The following is a 22,833-nucleotide window of genomic DNA, read 5'->3' as shown; positions in this document are numbered from 1 at the left end:
GTTCTCCTAGGCTTATTTCCTTTTTATTATTTCCCCAAACCAGGCCCATCTGGAGTCCAGGATGGCCTAGAATTCACCATGAAGCCCAGGTTTACCTTACACTGCCAAATAGTCCCTCTTCAGCCTCCTTAGTGCTATGCTGGGATTACAGGCCCAGTTCCAGTGACTTTGTATTTTGTTTACTTTGAGGCAAGTTCTCTTGTAGCCCAGGCTAGCTTCAAACTTGATTTGTCACCAAGGCTGATCTTGAACTTTTGATCTTTCTGACTCTACCCCTTGAGTTCTGAGATTACAGGTGTGCATGACCACCCTCATTTTGTGCAATGCTGGGGATGGAGCCCAGGGATGGAAGTTAGGTAGCTACTCCAACAACTGAGTTACACCCCCCCAGTCCTCCCCTGGGATTATGTTCAGACAGTGAGGTACACAGGCCCCATAACCAGATCCAAATACCTTGCCTCCAGTGGGCTTGATGCTTCTCCTGGTACAAGCTGTTGGGTACAGAACTCACACGGAGTCTTACGCAGAGGCATTTCAACAAGTCTTGTAGCCCCAAATATACAAATGAGGAGATAGCTTGCAAACTACTTGAGCTGCGACTTTGGTTCAAATACTCACTCTTCCACTTCAGGGACTTCTTCAGGAAACTAACTAACCCCTTCCAACTTCCATTTCTGTATCTATGAAGTGGGTACGAAATGGCTCTGACTCCAGAGTGCTAGGAGGCCCTCAGGTACATCCTACCACACTGGGCCAATGCCTGGCATCTTGTGAAGTTCTGTCAATGACAGCTTCCACCTTCCTGCTCCCTTGGAGTCTCATCACAGGGGCCATGGAATTGTGCCACTGGGGCATGTCTAGTCACTTTGCCAGCCTGACAAGTTTCTGCCTTCCCTGCCTGCCTTGAAGGCCCACCCTGGGACAATACATTCCCTGTGTTCCAACTGCTTCACAGTACTGTCTGACCTCTCTGCCCACTGCCCTGGCTAGGCCCAAGTGAATGTATTGCCAGAGATGCCAGACTTCTGACTGGTAAGCGCCCCTGCAAAGGATGAGCCTCACACTTCCACGGCTGACAGAACAGTGTTGCAACCCTGCTCATTACTCAAAGATATGTGGTCTGGGGCAAACACCTCACGCTCCTTGTGGGCCCTCAGTTTCCTTATCTGCTAAAATGGGAACTATGCAACCCTTGAGTCTCAGATGATGGAAAAAACAACAACAAAAACAACTCAGCCTGGGCAGCCACCCTGGTGAAGTGTCTGGATTGGTGAATTTTAAATCTTTATTTCCAGTGGTCCTCAGGAGGCAGGACTGTCTACCTCAGAACACACAGCAACAACCTGGAGCCTGTCTGTCACTCTGACAGAAACTCCACAATGACAAACTGTGCTGTCACCACTCCCCATGTCCTGGGAGGTGCCTCCAGTCAGATGCAGGAAGGCCATGGCAGAGGGGTGTGGAAGTGCATTGTTAGTACCGTGGGGTTTGGTCCAGGTCAGTGGTTTGGACGATTGGTGACTTTGGCATCCTCCCCACTCCGGCAGAGGGAGTATGAAGGACACCATGGAGGCTGTGGGAATACCCCACATGGTAATGAATATGAGTCCTGTAGTTGGGGCAGATCCAAGGCAGGAGAAAACCCAACTGGCCCACATCCTCCTACTCTTGTGCCATTGGTTAAGCTGCCAATCACTGGCTAGGGGTGGGTGCTTTTCTGCCTAGGTCATGGAGGGCCTTGGCTGTACCTTTAGAGTAAAATGGCCAGAGGGCAGGTTGACCCTGGGGCCACAGACAGTGATGGAAAACTAGCACTTTGGGTGAGGCCAGTGGAGATTGTAACTCACCCAGGGTCTGTGCAGCCACTGCATGTAAATGTTACGTTTGATGCCCTCCCTCCAGGAAGCCCCACCTAGGGCTAGCTTGGCCACCAGCCCCCATCTGACTCCTGCTGCTGGGTATCACCTTCCTCTCCTCTCCATCCTGGTCAATAGCTCCTTAAAAACTCCAGTTTGGAGGGTCACTTCTGAGCTAAACATTCCTCCCAAACTCACTCCCATGCCAAAGTGGGGGCCTGGGGCATCCTCAACATCCCACCCCAACACTATAGAGGGGCTTGGGAAAACAGGTCTAGACCTTGATTTATTGAGGGGAACCCAAACTGGAAAATCCCAACTTCCTTCCCTAGGCCTACATATCCGCATCAGGGACTTCTACCTGTTGGCTAGGAACCCAGCGCCCTCTGGAGGCTGGCTATGGAAACTTTCCTCAGACCCATGGTCACCATCACCCAGGGGTGGACCTTCTCCAGAATGAAGTGAGGGCGTAAACCAACCGGGTCAGGGAGGGCCCATCTTCTGGCCGATCTGGACAGCAGGTGACCCTATTCCAGAGGTCCCTCCCTGTGCCTGGAGCCTGCCTGCATCCTGTGAGGGCTCCTCCCTGGGACTCAGCTCTTCCACCCCAAGGCCCAGAGACCCTTGGGCACCTGGTGGGGAGTGGAGGAGCAGCCAGCAAGGCTGGGCTCCTGCTCTTCCTGCCCCTCCACGCTCACTGGCAGCTGTCTTCACAGCAACAAACACAGGCGGTGGGCGGGTGAACGGGGTTGGGGGGCAGATATGGTAATGCTCTGTGGGTAGCTGTCAAGGTACAGCACAAGAAAGCAGGGGAATGTTTGAGTTCTGTGCCGGGACGCAGGGAAACTCAGGCCCAATGAGCCCCAGGTCATGCAAATTGAGGATGGAGTCAGCGATAATACGAGCTGTGCGCTTCTGGTACCCACCCGAGGTCACCATAAGGATGGGTATATCGTGGGCTCGGACCACCCGGAAAACAACTTCATCCCGCTTCACAATGCCCTGTGGGAAAACAGGGAGGGAGAGCTCAGATGGGTCTGCGTTCCCATGGTGTCAAAAAGTACTACTGCAAGTCTAGCCCTGCTGTGGACTGCTGCTGCTTTAGCTCATCTCCTCCAGCCATAAGGCTGCCCATATTTTTGGCTCTGCCAAACTCCAGAGCATGGCTTCCCTGACCCACCACGGCCAGGGCACACAACTTGGCAGATAGACAAATGCCCAAAAATGACCCTACATGGGGGCAGTAAAGATGTACCTCTGGGCTGATGGACACATGTCCTAGGTGGCCCTAGGGTCAGTATTATGGTTTGAATATGTAAATGTCCTCCACAGGTTCACATGTTTGAACACTTGGTCCCCAGCTGGTGATGCTATCTGGGAAGGTGCTAGAACTTTAGTTGGCAGAGTCTGATAGAGAAAGTAGGCTTTGGCATTTTATACCTGGGCCCGACTTCCTATTCTCTGTCTCTGTCTGTCTCTGTCTCTCTGTCTCTGTCTCTTTCTCTGTTTCCTGTGTAGTGATGAAGCAATCTCTGCTTCCTGACTGCCCCACCAGCCTCATGCTCCTGCTGCTGTCTTCCCTACCATGACTGTATCCCCTCAGTCAAAAAGACTGAGTCAAAAAGACCCCTGACTCCCTACGCTGCCACACTCTATCCTAGCAACAGAAAAGTACTAATACGGTCAGAATGTGCCCAGGCTACGGACACGTGAATCCTCAAGGTGGGCCCCATGTTAGGACATACCGCTGGGCTGATGGACAGCCCCCCAAGGCGGTCCCCCTCAAGGACGTCTGTGCCTGCGTTGTACACCACCACATCAGGTAGATGCTCCTGGAGGGACCTCCTCACGTTCCTCTCCACCTTTTCCAGGTATTCCTCATCTTCTGTGCCCCACTCCAACTCCACCTTCCGCCTGATGGCCTCTGGGGAAAGACACAAGCAGCCCTGAGTACAAGGCAGGGAAAGTGAGGCTGAGGATGGAAAAGATGCAGGGACTTGTTGGTGTCCAAAGCAGGACCGACTCCCTCTCAGTCTGGCCTCTCATCTCATCAAAGCTGAGTGGTGTGGGAACACCCATGGGAGTGCAGGTGACTAAAGCTGCAACACTTCATCCCTGAGGGCCTAGAGATCCTATCCTTGAGCCCTACCAACACTGGATACCCCTCATATGTTCAAACCCAGGTTCCAAATAGTCCAGAGTCAGCCTAGGCCGAGCCAGCAATGAGCTTACCTCAACACCTGTGCATAAAAGTCCCAGCCATGTTTTCATCTTAAATGTCCCCTAGAGGCCCATCAGTTGAAGGCTTGGTTCCCAGCCTATGGTGCTACTCTAAGGTGCTACTGGTGACTGGACCTTTAATGAGGTAGAGGAAGTGGTGCTACTTGGGAGTGATATATCAAGGCTATGTTCCTTCATGTGTCTTTGCCTTCAGCCATCATGAGGTGAGAAGCTTTGCCTACTACATGTGCAGCTGTGGTACCCTGTGACATGACAGGACCAAAGCAACAGGGCCTATTGGAAAGACAGACCTTTCCTCCTCTCAAGCTCTCAGCCACCTCTGCTCCAAGGCTGCTGCTGACCTCAGTAGTGGTCCCATGGTACTGGCATCTTCAATATTAGCCTACGCATTCTATCACAGGGACATAAAGATGACAGACACTACACTACCTGTGGAGTGGGCAAGTTTCTGATTTCAAACCTGGTCTCAGAGCCTTTGAGTACATTTTTGCTATTTTTAAAAAATATTTTATTGTATTTAAATTTAATTTGTATTTGAGTTTAATTACATCTATATGGGGGGGTGCATTAGTACAGTGCCTGCAGAGGCCAGAAGAGATCATTGGATCCCCTAGAGCTCGAATAAGAGGTAGTTGTGAACAACCTTATATGTATATGAGAGTTGGGAATTGAACTCGGCTCTTTTTGAATTGAAGGTTGTTTTGTTTTTTTGTTTTTTCCAGCCTTCATTTTTGGTACCAGTTCATGGGGTATTGCTGTGACAGATTTTAGGAAGATTGTGGTAATACTTGAACTTTGGGTTGGAAAAGCCATTGAGTGTTCAGTGGCTCAGAGGGCTGTTCTGTGGGAGCCTGGAAGATAAGAATGTGGAGGGCAATGGAGACAATGGATGCCAGTGCTGTGAAGCTTCAGAGGGAATTACAGGCTCTGGTAGGACCATTCGTGTGATGTTTTGTATTAAGAATCTATGGCTTTGGTCATCTGGAGCTTAAGGATCAGCTGTGACTAACAAGAAACCATCGGCACTGAAGTGAAACCTTTGCTTTCCTGGGACAGTTAATACTAGTCAGTTGGGGCTGAGAATTAGTGGTGGTTAAGAAGAGACAGGCATCATCAAGGCAACATTTTCTGGAAGTGTTTCCTCAGGATCAGTACGTAGAAACAGAGGTTCAGAGGAGGCCAAGGCTGTATATTGTGCTGGAAGCTGAGTTTTATAATATGTCTGAGTCTCCCAAGTGGTACTGGTTTTGAAGGCCTGAAGGGGTTTATGGAGAAAAGTTGAGGCTTGGCGTCATGAGGCTTGGAGAGCCTAGAAAGGCCAGGATTGAATTTTGGGTTTTCTTTGGTTTGATTGTGACTGTGCCCTGGTTCTTCCTTCACAGAGTGAGGAAAACATGTTCATTTTGATTTTTATGGGAAGCCAGTTATCAGACTGTAGATGTTTTAAAGAAACTCCAGAGTTTTAGAACAAGCTTGGAATTTTAGAGATACTCATATCTTTGGAGAGACTTTGGACATTTTAGAGAAACTTTGGACTTTGAAATATATTTTAAATGTTTTAAGGAAACTGAACTTTTAAAGTGCTTGACTTTTTAAGGACTAGAGCTTTTATAAATCAGAATGTTTTATATTGTAATATTAATATTAACATACCATCTTGGGGACACATGAGAAAGGAAAGGTTGAAGTTGAACAGTGATGTGTTTGTGTGTCAAATTGACAAGGGGTCAATTGTGTTGGCTAGTGTTTTATGAGTGGTGCCACCTCTGGGCAGGTGGTCCTAGGTTCTAAGAAAAGAAAGAAGCAGGTCAGGAGGAGCAAGCAAGTAAGCAGCATCCTTTTATGGCTTCTGCTTCAGTTTCTGCCTTGAGATTCTGCCTTGAGTTCCTGCCCTGACTTCCCTCATAATGTATTTTATAGAGACTGTAATAAAACCTTTCCTCCCCAAGTTGCTTTTGGTCATGGTTTTACAAAAACAATAGAAATCTAACTAAAATACAAATCTTCTGAGTTTACTTCTGTCATCTTTTTTCTATTTCTCTCTGTGTCACTGTCTCATCTATGCTCGCTCCTAACAAGAAGCTCTTGTAATGTAGTCTCTGGCCAAGTTTCTGCGGTCTTGGGGTCGAGTGACTCCCTCAGGTCTCCACAGGCTTGCAGGTTCAGTAGAAGCACGCACTTCATGGAAATGCTACAGATAAATGAGGTGGTATAGCCATACCCACCAGGCACACACTGAGGTCAGAGATGGGTTAAAACTTACCTTTAGCAAAGCGGTCCCCAGGGTAGATGTGGCGGTTGTAAACATCCATGATATATACACGCCTGTCACCCATGAAGTCTCTCTCATGCCCATTGCCCTGTGGGCAGACACAACCGTCACTGCAGGCAGCTGCTCTCAGGAAGGGGGACCCCAACCATCTCAGGAATTGCCTCCTGCTTTGTTGGGTGTCAGGGACCTAGTGCCACACAACTGTCAAGCAGCAGAGCTGGACACACTTGAGGCGTGACCTCATAGCCTTCTTAAGAACCTGCAGTATGCCCAAGCCCTGTCTCTCACCCTCTCTGTGAAACAAGGCAGGGTCTGGCCCTGCTACCCGCTTGGCTCTGCTGGGTCATCAGCGGGATTGGGACAAGGAGAGAAAACTGTAAATGGTTGTGCACATGTAACTTGGTTTACTTGGAGCAGAGTATAGGGGGCAGAGAAGTTAAGGTTTACAAAGCGCCTCCAGAGTGGTCAGCAGTTGGCAGTGAAACCCCTTGGGATCAAGGACAGGAGCAAGGATGTGGATCTACCACCCTAGCTGGGCTGGGCCAATAGGAAGACTAAGTCTGCACTTTGAGCAAAGCAGATTAAACTGGCTGAAGCACACTTGGTCCATTTCCAGAAGGAGGGTACCCCACAGCTTGGGGCTGTGTATCAGACAGAGGCTGCCAAGAACATGGGAAGGGGACTTTCTCACCAAAAAGTGCTGGGGTCTGGGCTCCTGCAGAGTGCTCACCTGATGAGCATCCAGATCAATGATGGTGGCTCTGGAAATGCCTTCCACACGTTCAAACAGGAACTGACAGGGAGAGAAGAGGTGTGAGGACTGGACAAGCCAGAAGACCCAACCCAGCCCTAAGGGGTTGAGGAGTCAGAAGGACAGTTGGCAGACATTGCTTTCCCAGGAGAGCTGGGGTACTGGGAGAAATGGGGTTGTGTGGGAAGGGGGGATGTCAGGAAAGGTTCTGGGGACAAACAGTATCCTATGGCCTAGAGACTGGGGAATCAGGTCCTCAATTCCCTGGGGAATATGGGATTGACATATTAGCCCCATAGTCTTGGAATTTAACTCCTCAAACTCTGCTTCATTCTATAATGCTAAATCTTGATGCCTCTTCCTTCTCGAGGAGAACCCCTTCCATCTTCCCCTCCACGTTCTTCTGTGCCCTGTTCTAACAGCCAGGCCTACTGACAGCCCATCTACTGTGAGAACAGAGATCCCATTAGCCTGGCACTCAGCAGGAGACTGGGCAGAGAGCAGACTGGAGGGCCAGTTTGACATAATCACAGTCTGGGCAAGCTCCCTTCACTGGGTTTCCTTGTTTGTGATAGTCAGGGGTTCAGTGAGGGGAGGTGCAGGGGAAGAAGCTGGGTCCAGGTTAGGATATGAAATCAACACCAGCTGTGTGGTCACCATGAGCGCAACTTCTCCTCGACCTCCTCCCCTTCCTCCCACTTCCCTTTCCTGGAGTGTGTGGTGAGCTATAGGAAATTATGGGGGAAGGCTTTCAAAGGAAGGTACCACAGGTTCAGAGACACACCTTGATAGCCAGTGTGATGTCTGCATAGGCACAGAAGCCCCCGCCTCGGTCACTGGAGCAGTGATGGAAGCCACCGCCTGCAGAAAGGCAGACAGTGGTGCTGGTCAGAGCCAGGTCCAGGTGTCCTCTCCCTCCCTTCCTGCTGGGATTCCAGGTTGGCCAAGTAAACAGAACACCTGGGCATGTCGTCACTCCAAGCCAAGAGGTAGCTCCATGCCATAGCCACCTCATCCCACAATAAAGGCCATTCTCAAGGGAAACCCAGCCACGTCAGCTAGCTTGGCTGCCCTGGGTTCCCCCACCAGGAAAGGAGCAGCCCCCACAGCTTGCCTTGGACCAGGGTTCTCCTAGTAGTAGATAGAGATGACTAGGACCACAGCTGTCCATGCCACCCCCTAACCCTGAGACATAGTCTGGGAGTCCTTGTTGGTTTGGACCAGAATGATGCTGATGCCTGCCTTCTGACAGAAAGACTAGTAAGCCGCTACAGGCCCTGTATCCCTGCAGACCTTGGGCTATAGGAACCTTCTGAAATGGAGATTGAAAACTACTCCCACCCCAACAGTGTGAGGCTAGGGCCATGCAGGTGAAGGACTTGCCTCTTCCACGCCTCACGGTCCCCTAAAAGTGTACCCAGTTTGCTAAAGCCTCTCTATAGCCCAGAAGGGCGCTCCACCTTCACCAGTACCTCTTACAGATGGTATGCCTCGGGCACACAGAGGAACAACAACATGCCCAGAGAACACAACTAGCAAACAGCAGCATTATCATTGAAAGCCAAGCTTGATCAGGACCGAGATGCTCAACTTTAACCAGACCCTAGTTTCCATAGTAGAAGTGTCACTGTATCCTCCATGAACTATGTTACAGACATGTAGCACACAAACCACCCATGTGTTTGTGCAGCTGGGTATCCTAACCCCATGGCTAGGCTAGATCTAATGCTGAGTACCCAGCAATGCAAGCAGTAAGAGACATGGCTCCTGGCCATGCAGAGTTCACAAAGAGGGCTCAGGGCCTGCTACAGGCCTCCACACAAGCCAGTGCCTTCTCACTGTATTAAGTTCCTCATGAAATGACTACACAACGGAACAACAACAACAAAGGCTGCTGGGGAAAATTCAGTTGTCAAGGACTGTGCAGACAGATGTGCAAGGGCCACACAGAACCAAGAAGCACTAGCCCTCAGGAACCCTGCGGTGGCACTGAGCCTGGGCCCCTCCACTAACCACATGACTGAGCTCTGTCCACTGGCCTAGACCCCAGAAGTATGGAGCTTTTCAGAAGAGCCACATGGAGGCAACTAATTCCATGCAGACATGCCCAGGGACCTGACTAAAAGATGCCACAGGCTTTCTGGGTGGGAAAGAACTTCCTGTCATTGAAAATATGAAAATGTTGGGCATGGCATCCTCAGGACAAATATCCTACACAGATAGAGGTATTGAGGCCTGCACAGGAACGAAAAGGCCGCATAACCACTTCCAGGCTACTGAGCTGGCTCTGCGGGCTTTCCTGCTCCTCTGTCCCCACACCCTTTCCAGCTTCACCAGGACAGCCAGGCATTGTGAAGCCCCAGCACTCACCAACATTGATGGCCCAGCCTCGTTCCACGGCAAGCTTCCCCGCCTTTGGAGACAAGCAGAAGGTAAGGAGTTCAGGCCTCACCCCAGTGTAGTCATGCATTCAATATAAGGTCTGGGCAGGAATTGGCCACAGGTGGGATCAGACAGCACCTCATTCCTCAACAGACCAGCGGCAACCAAACCAGACTGCCAGCATGGGAAAGGGTGGGTGGCCCTCCTGACTTTACAGGGGAAGCACCAGAAATTCAAGGGAAGTGAGCCAGGGTCCCACATGGCTTTCGAATGGAAAAGAGATAGCCTGCTCCTTGGGATTAATGCAGGCTGGTGGCTGCAATCCTGCAGGCATTGGGGTGAATGGCAATAAATACAAAACTTGGCAGTGTCGGAGGCCAATGACCATGGCTGGGACAGACCTCATTGATTCAGATGCAAAGTGTCCCTCAACCCACTCCACAGTCTGTTAGGAGTGCTACTGCAGAATATACTTTTGTTGGGTTACCAACACGGTAAGTCAAATTGTTATTGGGTGGGGCAGGACCCTACAGGGAAAAATGGGGTAGGGACCAGGAGCTGCACACCCCACCCAGCCTACCATAATGGTGCCTCCAGTCTGGGTCCGCAGGGGCCTCAGCACCTTCCTCTGCACAAGGAAGTTGGGGAGAAAGATGACAGGGGGGATCTCAGTGATGGTAGCCACCACAAAGGACCACTGTGGAAAGAGACATGGAAGTCAAACTTGGTGCCAGGCCTGGGCATAGCAGCTCCATCTCTTTGTTGGGAAGTGACAGCTGTGAGCCACCTCACAGTCCCAGCTTTTAGCTTGGGCACAGTGAGGTTGATTCACTGTGAGGTTGGGCACAGTCAGCAGACTGAGGCACTTTTCTGCCCTCTCGTGTTCATAACAAGGGCTGCAGGCTGAGCTGAGACTGCCTCCTCCCAGATGCCCAGCAAGAACCAGGAGGGCCTTGTCTCTGGTGCCAGTCAGCACTTCCTATGATCTTAGGGCCTATGAAACACTCCAGGTGGGCTTGAGGTCCTCTCTTGTGCTGGGACACTTGTAACCAAGGCTAACAAGCGAGCAGGTGCTATGACAGAGAAGAATTAGTCTTTAGAGGGCCTTGTGGAAAAGACATCCACAAAAGGTAAAAAGTCAACAAGAGTCCCCCAGATGCAGGAATTAGGCCAAAGATGCAGTTTAGGGCAGGGAGTTGAGTCCAGAAATGAGAGGAAGTGGGCATGGCAAGGCAGTCTTCCACAGTTCAGGGCTTGGTCTGCTAGGACAGGCTCACAGCATGCTGTCGGAGCAGTACAGAGGCACGGAAAAACAAAAGCTAGAACTAAACACTAAACTCACAGGACCCCCTCTCCTCTCCATCGGATATGAGCTGCTTTGTTGTTTTTTTCTGCACTGCCAATCCCTGGACCCCTATCCTTTCTGCTAAGCGCTGCAGAAGCCCGGTGTGATGTGCCTGGCTCCCTCTGCTGCTCCTTGTTCTTTTGTTGGAGACACCTCTCTCTACACGTCCCTAGATGTCCTCTTACCAAGTAGACCAGGCTGGCCTCCAACTCAGAGACCCAACAGCCTTTGCCTCCGGAATGCTGTGACTAAATGCACCACTACACCCTGCCTGTTCTTTTACAGACAGTTGTTTCTCGCTTTCACCAGGGGATTGCTTCATCAGGATCCATTAGAACACCAGGCCCATGTCCAAATGGAGTCACATTTATATGGAACCCGAGCACATCCTCCTGCATAAATCCTGCCTAGATTGCTTATCACATGGACCGTGTTACCTCTCTGAGAGTGTATGTCATAGCTTAGGGATTAGCACAAGAAATCTGCATGCTAAGATGGATGCAACATTCTTTTCAGAATATTCTCCCTCTGTGGTTGGTTGGACCTGAGAACAAAGGACCCAAATAAATGGACTCTTGCCTGTCATTATGAGTCTATTTTGAGCTAAAGGTAATGTGGTAATACATGCCTGTCATCCCAGCTTGGGAGGCAGAGGCAGAAGAATAAGGAGTCCGAGGCCACCCTTGACTACACAAGACCCTGTCTCAAAGAAACAAAACAAAATTAAAAATACATATGTTGTTTAATTAGAATCTCGTGCCTCAGTTACTTCAGGAGTATTTCAAATGCTGGCCAGCCACTGTGGCCGGTAGTTGGATGGAGTTGATAGAATGTGCCCATCATAGCAGTTTTTATCAGGCAACACTGCTCTGTAAAAAAAAAAAAAAATTAGTGACCAAATAAAACATTGGTGCAGGGAAGGGGCGGCCTGTGGCTGGGCTCCAGGGAAAGAAGGACAAAAGGGCTTGGAACAGTGGGCTGTGGGCCAGGGAGATGGTCGGAGTTTAGTGGATAAAGGGCTTCACGGGACTCTGACACGGGGCAGGGTGAGCAGTAGAAGACAGAGCAACTGAGAAGAGCTTTGGTGTGGAGGAGACAGCGTGTGACAGATAAGATTATCTGGGATGTGCAGCAGGTCAACCAGGGAACAGCCCAGATGAGTAGGCAGGACCCACCCAGAATGCCTTGTGACAAACTTGGGTGGGGCAAGGGCTCCGAGATGGTCGGGCTGAACGAAGGGCTTCAAAGAGGCTCTGTTGTACGGTTTTGGGTGAAGCCCTTTCCCTCTGCCTGTCCTCTTGTCTGCAGACCAGGGTTTGAAATGAGGGTTTGTAACTGTGGAACCCTGGAGAGGCCTGCCCTTACCTCCATAAAACACTGTCCTAGCTGCCCAGAGGTTATACTGGAGATGCGCACGGCCACCACAGGTCTGTGTCACCAATCAAGGCTAGAAGACATTTGTGTCTATCCACTTCAGAGGGGCACTAGTACAATCAAGCTTAAATCTAAAATAAAGCTAAAATCCAGCTGCTCAGGAGGTGAGTGGGAAGATCATGAGCTCAGATGAACCTTATCTCAAAATTAAAGGTTTCTTTAAAGTTTTTTAAAGAGGGAAAGATTGATGATGTGTCTTAGTAACTGAGTGCTTGCCTAGTGTTTGCTCTCTAGTATGGAGAAAAGAAAATTAAATAACTGTAAAATAAATAAGCCTAACGTTTCAGGGGTCCCTGGGCTCTGTAACTTTTCTTGCCAATCTGGTAAGTCCAAAGACTTGTGCTGGGAGCTGTAGACTCCTGATTGGATGTCCTCGTGGGCTCTCTCTGCTGCTTCTATCTGCTATTTGTTATTTTACTTTTGCTTGATATATACGTAATAAGCTCATTCCCTCAAAACCCATATGGCTATGCTCGATCTTTTCCTGGTCCACAATTGGTATATACCCCAAATAATCATAATTGGGTGTTCCAACATACGTGTAGGGGCATATCAATAGCAACAGTACTGATGATCACAGGAGTGGAGAGATAACTCATGTGTGCATAAGCTAATAGAGGGACAAACAAGATGCAGTACACCACATGGTAGAATGTTATGCATCCACGAAGAGGGGTGTGTAGGGGTGGTGTGGCTCACATGCTTGACACCCGCTGGATGAGTTGGGCAGTGAGGCAAGCCAGCCGCCAAAGCACACACACTGTTTGATTCCATCTGTACTAAGTCAAGTACAAAGTACACGAGTCTGTGGAGGCACACTAGAGATGGGCAGGGACTGGGTAGAGGGCAGGGCACACGGGGGACCAAGTGCTCCATAGGATCAGGTTTCCTTTCAGGGTTATGAGAACAGTTGTGGATCATGACGTCACATGGAAGATGCTGGAAATGCTGAACTTCAAAGACAGTGGATTGTGTCATATGTAACTAACCACGTTTTCTTTTTTCTCAAAAGGAGAGATGGCCTTTGGAGGGAAGAACTGACAAAGTCAAAGACCCAGGCTCCCATCCCCTATAGCCCTTCCCATCTTCTGCCCTCTAGGTGCCCTGAGGTCAGTCTCCCTCCCTCCCACAGGGCCTTTGCACTTGTGGCTCCTGCTTAGACTGCCCTTCCCTCTCTCCCACTGCAGGCCACCCTTCAGGCCTGCTGGCCTCACTGTCCTCTACACTCCTTTCTGTGGGCGCTTGGCACCTGCACAGCTAGTTACATTTCTTCTCTGCTCTCCATTGGAGAGTGACTTGGTCTCTTGTTCCATCCTTTCCCTGCAGGATCCAGAACAGTGTGCACGCTAGTTATGAACTTACCAATGGTGCTCAGGGACAGACACCAGGAGCTGCCCAGCTCTGACCTGTTCCAGAGGCAGGGCCCTAGAGTTCACAGCCAGTAAAGGGACAGGGCTGCCACTGCCAAGATGCCAATCTTAACGTGACCAGCCCTAGGCTATACACATAGAAGATGCTCCTGCACCAATGTTTTGTTTCTCTTTCGGTGTACTGGTCAATGGGCTGGGAGGGCAGTGTTCCCATCCCAGGCAGGTGTTTGGGAAGAGCAGATGGGGGGCGGGGTATGGTACACAGTACCTGCAGAAATACCCAAGGATAACAACCCTGGGAACCCTAAAGCGAACTCAGACACTGCCTGAGATATCCACAGCAGAGGAAAGGGGCAGACAATTCGGACATGGGGTGGGGGAGGTGCACTGGAGCTGTAGCAAGAGATAATGGGTCTCACCTGAGCGGCAACAGCATTTCATACATCACTCCCCCACTGCAAACCTGTTCGTGGTACTCAGGATAAAATCCACGTTTCCTCCTCAGCTTGCCAGACCCAGTATGGCCTGGTGCTGATTGCACAGGTGTATTATAAAAGTTATGTTTTCCCCTTTGATCTGGTTCCCAGGGAGCTCTGGGCCAAATGTTACTTCACCATCATCTTGGTGAACTTGTATGTGTTATGTTGATATAGCTAAATCCCCCAGCCTTGTTCTTATTTTCTATTTGGGACTCACAGACCATGTTGCTTCTAGGATTTTGGGACCACAGCCAGGCAGGCAGCCTGCCTCATAAGTTTCCCTGAAGGTTTTATAAATGGGTAACTATCCTGCTACCTACCTCACCAGGCCCCGCCTCATCCAGTCCCCACTCTGTTTTGGTCTCTCCATGTCTAAACTCAAGAGCATCCTACCCCTTGCCTTCCCCTTCCCTTCCCCCTCTGCACTCCTGGCCAGGTTCCTGGGCTATGCACTAACCACGCATGTCTGGGCCCCAGGAAACCAGGGCAGCCAAGGCACTGGGCTTCCAGCCAATGCCTCATACCTCTCTCCTGGGAGCCAGGACACAGCGCCTTCCTGGCAATCTTTCATAAGCTCACACTGTCATGGCCCATCTAGAATTCTCACAGCTCAGGCCATGGCCAGAGGGGGAAGAGGCCAGCAGCTATGGCCCTAGTCCTGGATAGATGCCGGAAAGAGTTCTCCCCATGCTTACCAACCCCCTCCCCCAGAAAGTGACCTTGAGCAGGCACCGCCTATTTCTAGGCCAAAGTCTTTCCAGACAGACCGAAGCAGCCTGTTGACTTCTGCCATCTGTGGAGTCCTCAGATCAAGATGACTCTAACAGGAAGCTTGGAGACCAGGGCTCCCATGCTCTGAGGCAGAGAATCAATGGCACCCTGATACAGTTCAACCCACACCAACCTGTCACATAAAAGATGTACTAAAGACCTCGACTCCCAACAGAAGCTTGCAGCCTCCCTCCCATGCAAAGAGGCCACCAGCAGACAGTGGTAGCCCAGTGTGGCCTGCAGCTAGGATTTAAAATCTTACAGTTAGCACATTCAAAATCAGGGTAGGGGCTGGGGCTGAGTGATAGGGTGCTTGCCTAACATGCATGAGGCCCTTAGTTCAATCCCAATAATCATTTTAAAAAATAGGAAAAAGAAAGAAATCTGAGAATATCATTTAATAATCAGCATTCTGGTTTCTCTTGAAAAACAGGTACTGTAGTCATGCTGGGTCTGGCTGTGCCACAACCAACCACACGGGGAAGGGAAGGTCTTCTGAGGTTGATCCCAGACACCTCTACCTGCCCCCACCCTGGTCTTCATGTTCCCTGCAGGGGCCTTCCCTAGGGGCCTTTCAAACCCATTTATGTCCAAGAGTTTTCATTTACAAGGAGTCTTTAGAATAGCATCTCAACCCACTACAAAGACAGGACTGAATGAAGTGGCCTTAGTGGACAGGACAGGGGCTGATGTCCCTCCCCTTCCCACTGAGGTGATCCCAGCAGAGGCCTCTGAGGCCTGTCCAGAGCATGGGCTGAAAGTCACTAAATATGCCCAAAACCTCTAAGGGGGTCTTGCACACCCCTGCTTTCACATACCCTGAGAATGGAGAGCTAACTACCCACAGTAGTTAGCTTCTTACATCTCCCTCCTTATCTTAAAAACTAGAGACTCCCATGTTCCCCTGTGCTAGGGGCAGGAGTAGGTACCCCTAAGGCTGAGCTTCACCTCCTCCAGCCACTGCACCTGGCTACAGCCCACAGATCCCTGTACTGTACCTTCAACTCGTTGAGATAGCGCCTCGTGTGTACCACCAGCAGGTCCTCCTCTGAGGCCTCCCGCGCCTCCACCAGCATGCCATCCGACAGCAGCTTCTCTTCTGGAACCACAGAGCAAGCCCCTGCTTCCTTTTCAACTCTCAGACCAGGCCCAGCCTCTAGACCTTCCCTTAGGCTCCAAGCTGGCCTCTGGCAGCCTCCTACCCCCACCCCAGCACACAGTGAACTGGTGGGTATTCTAAGAATGGCTGCCTCCCGTAGGCCAGTGTGGACAGCGGCTAGGCTCTCTGTCCCAGGGTTTTGAACTTGAAACACATGGCAGCCTCCATATTTTCCGTGTTGCTGACAGCCACCAGATGAACTCAGGCACAACTGGATAACTTCCAGAAGCAGATGGCACAAGGAAAAGGAATGCTATGAAAAAGCTCTTCATAGCAACCCTACCTCCACAGGTGGCTTGGGGCAGTGTGGCCTTTCGTCAACCCCTGTGTGAGCCTTGCTCAATCCCCCTTGCTAAACCAAAGGAGAGCAGTAGCTCCCAGGCAGCAGAAGCCAGAGCTGAACAACTGCTGTTTTCAGAGCATTGCCTTCCTGCTGTGACCTTCTATTTATGGCAAGTGAAACTGCCTTTTCCCATTTTGATGGCATGGGTTTCCTTTTAAAATAAATTTAAGTTAAAAAAAAAATCTCAAAGCTCATTTAAAAATACGCAGTAAACACAGGAGGGGGTAGTATAGGGGACAACAGGGTATCTGAGTGGCTTACGGTGTCTAGTGTCTGTTCTCTGTATATGGTTACCAAAGAGTAATGTCATTTTGCAAGAGACCCTGAGGCTGAGACCTGGCACTTCCTCCAGAGTACTGGGAGCCATGATGACTGGGCCATGATGCTCTGGGTTCTAGAGGAATCAGAATCTAGGGTCTATTTTCAATGAGTCACGCTCAGAAATCAACCAGTCCCATTCACTTCTACACACACATCCAGGCAGGGGCTCCCTCCCACAGCAACCCATGACCTCTGGCACCTCCAGACCCAGCCAGCTCCTCACAGGGCCCCCAAGAAGCCTGCCCTGTGGTCCTGCCTCCCATCCTTCCTCATCCTCAAAGGAACAGGAGTAAAAGGGACCAGCTGTTCACTCCCAGCTAAGGGAGATGAGGAGCCCTTCTGTCGAGCCACTGGGAGAGGCAGGAACCCAGGGGGCAGAGAGAGCACTGGCAGAAAACCACAAGGCAGGCAACAGACATGCAAGGCTAACATCCCGGGCTTACGCCAACGCCACGCATCACCTGTGTGCTTCCTACTCCATGTTTTCTTTTGGATGTTCAGGCTGGTCCCTACAGTGGAGGGGAAAGCTGTACCACTTGCCGTAGATAGGAGGTCACCAGAGAAACAAAAACAAACCCAACAGAAATAGCTGTGTTATTAACGTCTAATTTAATCCTATTTTCTGCGTAATGCAAGGCTGGGAGCTTGCTCTAGATTTTTTAGGAAGAGATGGGGACTAGATCTAACTGGAGGGAATATGAGACAGGACTCATCGTTCTAGGCAAGACTGCCTGGGAAGACCCTGTAAGAGCAGGGCAGAAGGCAATCAGGGGCTGAAGTCGAATAAGGATGGGATGAATACAGGGATGGAGGAGGCAGGTACAGGTATGAGGGCATGATGAGGATGGGGAGAAGAAAGAAATGGAGGAGACAGGTGCAGGTGTGAGGGGGTGGTGAGGATAGGGAGATGGAGGGGGCAGATGCCAGTGTAAGGGGGCCTTCTTACCTTTCAGGAAGTTGATAACTTTGCCCCATTTCCCAGCATCAAAGGGGTGCAACTTCTCCAGGCCCATGAAGGTAATGTTGTAACGTGGCGAATACACGATGGGCCAGCGTTTCTCTGGTACATGCTGGTATAGCTGTGTTGCGTGTGGCCTTCAATGTGCAGAGAGATAGACGCAGATATGAAGGGCAGCCTCCTTATGAAAAGCAGTCTCCCCTCCCCACTCAGGCCAGGTCACTCAACACCAACAAGAATGAAAACAGCTCCTTCCTGAGCCCTGGCTGGTTTTGACTAAACCCGCTTCCAACCCAGTCCTCACAGCAGCTCTGGGGACCAGGTGTGTCCAAGGTCACATGCCAGTGCCAGGTGTATTCAGGAGTACTGGCGCCAAGGCCCAAGGCCTGCACAGGGGAAGGCAGGGTGCGGGGTGAAGGGAGTTGGAATGTGGCTGTCTCACGAGTCAGCTCACGCATCTGCGAAGCTGGGAACAAAATGCTCTGGAGATGAGGGTGGGGGTAGCGCGTAGATCGCAATTGCAGGAGGCTGTGCCCTCGTCGCAGCCCTGCAGCCCACTGCGGTGCCCTGAGGAGGGGAGACCCACCATTCGCCCGCGCAGTCTCCCAGCCGCCCCCAACTGTCCCGCCGAACCCACGGAGATCCCCAGAACCCGGGCTTGGCCCCATGCGCGACCCAGCAAACTCACATCCCGCAGCCGGCCCTGCCTGCTCTAGCCGCCACTCCGCACCGGGAGGGGTGGGAGGGGTGCAGGGGGCGGGGCAGGCGCAGAACACGCCTCCATGGCGCAGGTCGCTGTGGGTGGAGCTCTGGCCTGCAGTAGCGTCACAGACGACTGGACCCGCGCTGGCCAAGAAGAGGCACCCAATGGAGTGCTGCCTGGGGGGCGTGGTCACGCGCAGCTCCTCCCGCACTCCCAAGGTAGAAATAAGCAGACACTTGCTTAGGTGCTGTGACCGTGGCCTTTTCTGCGCAGTCCGCGCTTCTGTGACCTCACTGTGGGGGTGGTAGGTCTGTTCTAAGCTTACCATCTCCGCTGTATGCTCCTTCTTGGGATGTAGCCCCCCCATTCCTGAGCCATCTGTGGCTACTTCACCATGGTATAAGCACTCCCCACTTGACATAACTCCCCAAACCTGTTTCCCTATCTTTAGAACAGGCCTGATTATCCGGTCTTTAGGGTACAGTTGTGTATATCTGAACACTTCTCCTGTGTCCATTGCCCCTGAATCCTGGCTCTGGAAGCTGACCGACAGCTGGGGCTGTCTGTGTGGCTGGAACGTGGGAGGAGGCCCCAACAATAGAGCCCAGAAGAAGAGACAACAGGCCTCTGTTGGTCCAGCTGTCTCCATCAGCCAAACAAAAGCAGCTGACTAGAGGGCTGTCAGGAGCTAGCACAGCAGCTGGGAGCCACCAGGGTCATGCGAAGGGAACGGGCAAATTTCTTGTTTGCTAGGGGATAGGGCAGCTTGCCATAGTGTGTTCTGTGTAGATCAGAAGACAATTTATTTCCTCTACCTTTGTGTGAATTCCAGACACTGAACACAGGTTCTATGGCCTGAGTGCCAGCAGCATGTATTTGCCAGATGAGTCCTATCATGGGCTTACAGTTTTGAAAAGTACTTCTGATGTGCCTACTGTTAGACATTTTTCAGGAAATGGGACATAGATTGTGAAAGATGCTGAGACAAATTGTCCTTAGGAGTGTGAGGTCAGTCAGGAGTTACTGCACCAGCTATAGGTAGTTAGGTGGAGTTTGAGGAGACAGAGCCTTCAGTTCAGGCGGACAAAGGCAATTTCTTGTTCTTAGAGGTTTGGAGGAGTTTCCATACTACGTGACCCAGCCTATGTGCTGACCCATAGTAGATAAGAGCCTGAACCATAGAAGATAAGACAATGACAATGTAATTCAAAGTTGCTTTGGGGTTGGCCAGGAAGAGGGAATGGTGTTTGATTACCACAACCTAGGAGGGGAGTCTTCCTTATCCCTTTGTTGTCATTAGGCTTGAGCCTGTATTCAGCCCACGCTGGGCCACGGGTCAGCAACCTGGCCTTGGAAGGTTGAATCAGTCCTCTAAGCTTTCGCTGCTGCATCTAGAAATGAGTGAAGTGATGCTGACTGTCCACCTGGGGAGGCTGAGAGACTCCAGGATGACAGCATCTCCTAGTGAGTGCCTGTCAGTTAGATAGCACTAGGTCAGTCCCAAAAGCCTCATGCACACTGAACTCTAAAAACCCTGAAAGGCAAACTGTCCCCATTTTATACAAGAGAACTGAGGCAAAAAAAAAAAAAAAAAAGTGAAGTTGCTTGCCCAAATATCAGGGGATAAATGTGCAAAACTTAGTGACAAAACTAAAAAACAAACAAACAAACAAAACCCACAATATATTGCCAGAGAGGCTGGTCTCATCTCTGGGAACTTTCTCTGGGGTTTGGGAAAGCAGCCTAGGTGAACGTCAGGTTGAGAGAATGAGTCAGAGCATGCAGCACCTAGGAGCTGAGGCCCAAGAGAGCAGAGCTTGTCTAAGAATGTGACCTAAGTTTTGTGTTTGTGGCTGAGGAGGGAGGTAGCCTGAGGAATCCTGAAGACTGTAAATCCCTTCAGAATCTCATGGCAGGCTGCACCACCTGTCTGCACTGTCACAGGTGGAAGAATAAGCCGTGTGACTTGAGCAGTTGAATGGGGGGGGGGCTCTTTGTTACAACGTTCTCCAACACCTGTTAGGACCCTGCAAAACCATAGCTGTGCACACAGTAGACAGCATGGAGAGCCTCAGCCAAGCCCAAGGGTTAATGGGAGAGACAAATTGTTTACTTTGTACAATGGAGGGGAGGGGGGTTTGCCTACATGTATGTCTAGGCACCACAGGTGTGCAGTGACTATGGAAGCCAGAAAAGGGTGTTGGATCCCCTTGAATTGAAGTTACAGATAGTTAGTAGCCACCATGTGGGTGCTAGGTGTCGACCTCTGGGTTTTCTGGAATAGCAGCAAGTTCTCTTAATCACCAAGTCATCTCTTCAGCCCCCAGGAGGGGAAAATCTTAAAATAGGAAGCAACAGTCATAATTACTAAGTGTTGTGTTATCGTAGACTGTTCAAGCCGAGGCTCTGAGGCAGTGGTGGGGCCCTGATTCACAGCAGTCAGAGAAGGCTGCTTCAAAATGGTGGGTTTGTTTTTTGTTTGTTTGTTTGTTTGTTTTTTCCGTTTTAGCAGTGAAGTTTTACAGTATCATCATGATAAGACACTGACTTACTGAGCGTTGTATGTTTATTATCCTTTCCCTTTCAAACCATTCAAATCATCTTGAGATATATTTCAATTAAAAATAAACAGGAGTTGCAGATGTAGCTTGGTGGTAGAGCACTGGACTTGGCAAAGCGCTGGGTTTGATATCACCACCAGCACAGCACCACCACCGCCGCCACCGCCACCAACAACACCCACTCAATCTGAATACAGAATTTCCTACGTGCTATTAGGTAGTAGGGGTTGCAGGGGCTCCCATGTGTCTGACAGCTGCCAAGCCCAAGCAAGGTGAAGCGGGTGCCACTGCTGATTGACAGCCCACCCACCTAAGACTAAACTGACAGGAAGCGCGTCAAATACACCTGAGGCTGCAGAGCTTCAAGGATCACATTGTTGCCCTAGCAACATCACCATAGCAACAACAGCAACGATTGGCTCTTGGACATTGCCGCAGTTTCTGGTGCAAAGGTGATCAAAGCATTGCTATGGCAACCAGAAACTGAGGGAACTAGGTTTGACAGCTCAGTGCCCACTTCCTTAACATCATGGTGTGGGACCTGGGACCTGAATAGTAGGCTTTCTCTTTCTCCAAGCGGGTTTGACAGCTGTACCCTGATTGGCCCTGTTGTGTACCTTGTTTGCGTATACACACATTCAGCCAATCAGACTTCAGTTGGCCCTGTTGCTTAGCGGAGGCGCTCTGGAGGGGCCAGTCTCTCCTTGAAGCTCTTCTCAGAATAAGAAAGGAATGTCTTCAGAATCTGGTTTCTAGAGGACCCCTGCGCCACCAGGGGCCTGGCCCGGGATGCTCTTTGGAGAAAGAAGACCAATTTGAGGACTTGCCAAAGACCCATTGAAGGCGTCTCAGGCTCCGTTGAGTCCCCAAAACACCGCACCTGGGTCTCATAGCACAATCGTTTCCCACAGCTGACTCCAGCCTCCAAGAAACCTGCTGCTCCTGCCATTCCTTGGAGCGCTCGTCGGTGGCTGGTGGCCTCGTTCTGAAGGCTTCCTTCTTGATGGAATGGCTCTACCAAGACCCTCCAAGTGCTTTCAGTCTGTAACACTTGCCAACAGTCCCTCAGTTAGCACCCTGGAGCCTGCCAAACTCACAGAGCTATAGCATACCCCCCCCCCTTGGATGGCATTTTGCTGCCAGTGAGAGTCTCAAGCTGTTTATCTTCCTGTTTAAACTGCTACTCTTCCACTCTTCCGTAGAAGCAGCCTTCAGAAAGGCTGCGCTCACTCGTATTGAGCTCAGTAGCTGGTTCCACTCTCTTACACACCCTCTGACCCAACCCTCGCAGCACTTTGCTATTCAGAGAAGCTAACCTGGCCTGGCCTCCAAAAGAGGCAGGAGCCTGGACCCTCAGAGACAGCCTCTGCCCCTTAAAACCCACGGCCTCCCTTGCCTGTGCACCCCATCCTTTCCCGTCCAATCTTCCTACCTATTCTTGAGGAAGGAGAACCAAGGCTGGGAAAGGGAGGGCATAAGCTTCAATTCCAGTTCCCCAGAGAACTGCCGCACCCATCTCTTGCTGAGTCCCTTCTGTTATGGTTTATCTTGGTTGTTAACTTCACTGAGTCTGGAAGAGACTCCCCTCTGGGAGGGTCTATAAGAAAGACTAACAGAGGCAGGGAACGTTCTCTACCAGAGTAGATGGCACCTTCTGGTGGTAACCTAAACATAAGGAAGTCCAAGGGAAAAAGCTGACTTTTACAAGCTTTTATTGTTTTTTTACATTTCTTGGAGGGAAATCCATGGAGGCCTGGGTACTTTCTATACAGTAGTGTAGGGTTTACATAGCACATAGGGAAGGAGGAAGGGAGAGAGAGTGTGAGCTTAAAAGAGAGAGAAAACACATGAGCACAATTGTTACAGTATACGCACACACACATGCAG

General features: G+C 50.6%; 1 protein-coding gene and 1 long non-coding RNA gene across 3 annotated transcripts; both read right to left on the bottom strand.

Annotated features, from left to right (window-relative positions):
* Window positions 1-1,263: 1,263 nt before the first annotated feature.
* On the bottom strand, window positions 1,264-18,445 carry Hdac11 (histone deacetylase 11). 2 transcript variants are annotated; one of them, XM_055617502.1, is made up of 10 exons: window positions 18,371-18,445; window positions 17,671-17,819; window positions 15,900-16,000; window positions 10,083-10,199; window positions 9,491-9,533; window positions 7,905-7,981; window positions 7,100-7,162; window positions 6,361-6,457; window positions 3,602-3,780; window positions 1,264-2,858 (listed from the first exon to the last, which is right to left on the bottom strand). In XM_055617502.1, coding segments are annotated over exons 1-10 (1,044 nt in total). In that variant the 5' UTR covers window positions 18,373-18,445; the 3' UTR covers window positions 1,264-2,642. The 2 variants fall into 2 exon arrangements, with proteins under 2 accessions (XP_055473477.1, XP_055473478.1); XM_055617503.1 differs by lacking the exon at window positions 18,371-18,445 and adding an exon at window positions 18,269-18,351.
* On the bottom strand, window positions 11,571-15,893 carry LOC129684363 (uncharacterized). Its single transcript, XR_008721313.1, has 2 exons — window positions 15,035-15,893; window positions 11,571-11,716 (listed from the first exon to the last, which is right to left on the bottom strand). It is a non-coding gene; the product is annotated as an uncharacterized LOC129684363 (long non-coding RNA).
* Window positions 18,446-22,833: the final 4,388 nt, after the last annotated feature.

Source organism: Psammomys obesus, unplaced genomic scaffold (genome assembly GCF_907164565.1).
Source record: "Psammomys obesus unplaced genomic scaffold, mPsaObe1.curated_primary_1811, whole genome shotgun sequence".
NCBI lineage: Eukaryota > Metazoa > Chordata > Mammalia > Rodentia > Muridae > Psammomys > Psammomys obesus.
This window is presented reverse-complemented; position numbering and strand designations above follow the sequence as displayed.

Coding starts and splice junctions, on each gene's coding strand:
- Hdac11 (XM_055617502.1), bottom strand. Junction 16,001..17,670: donor AGTTATCAACTTCCTGAAAG/GTAAGAAGGCCC, acceptor CTGTGGTTCCAG/AAGAGAAGCTGCTGTCGGAT. Junction 6,458..7,099: donor TTGATCTGGATGCTCATCAG/GTGAGCACTCTG, acceptor GTCTGCCCACAG/GGCAATGGGCATGAGAGAGA.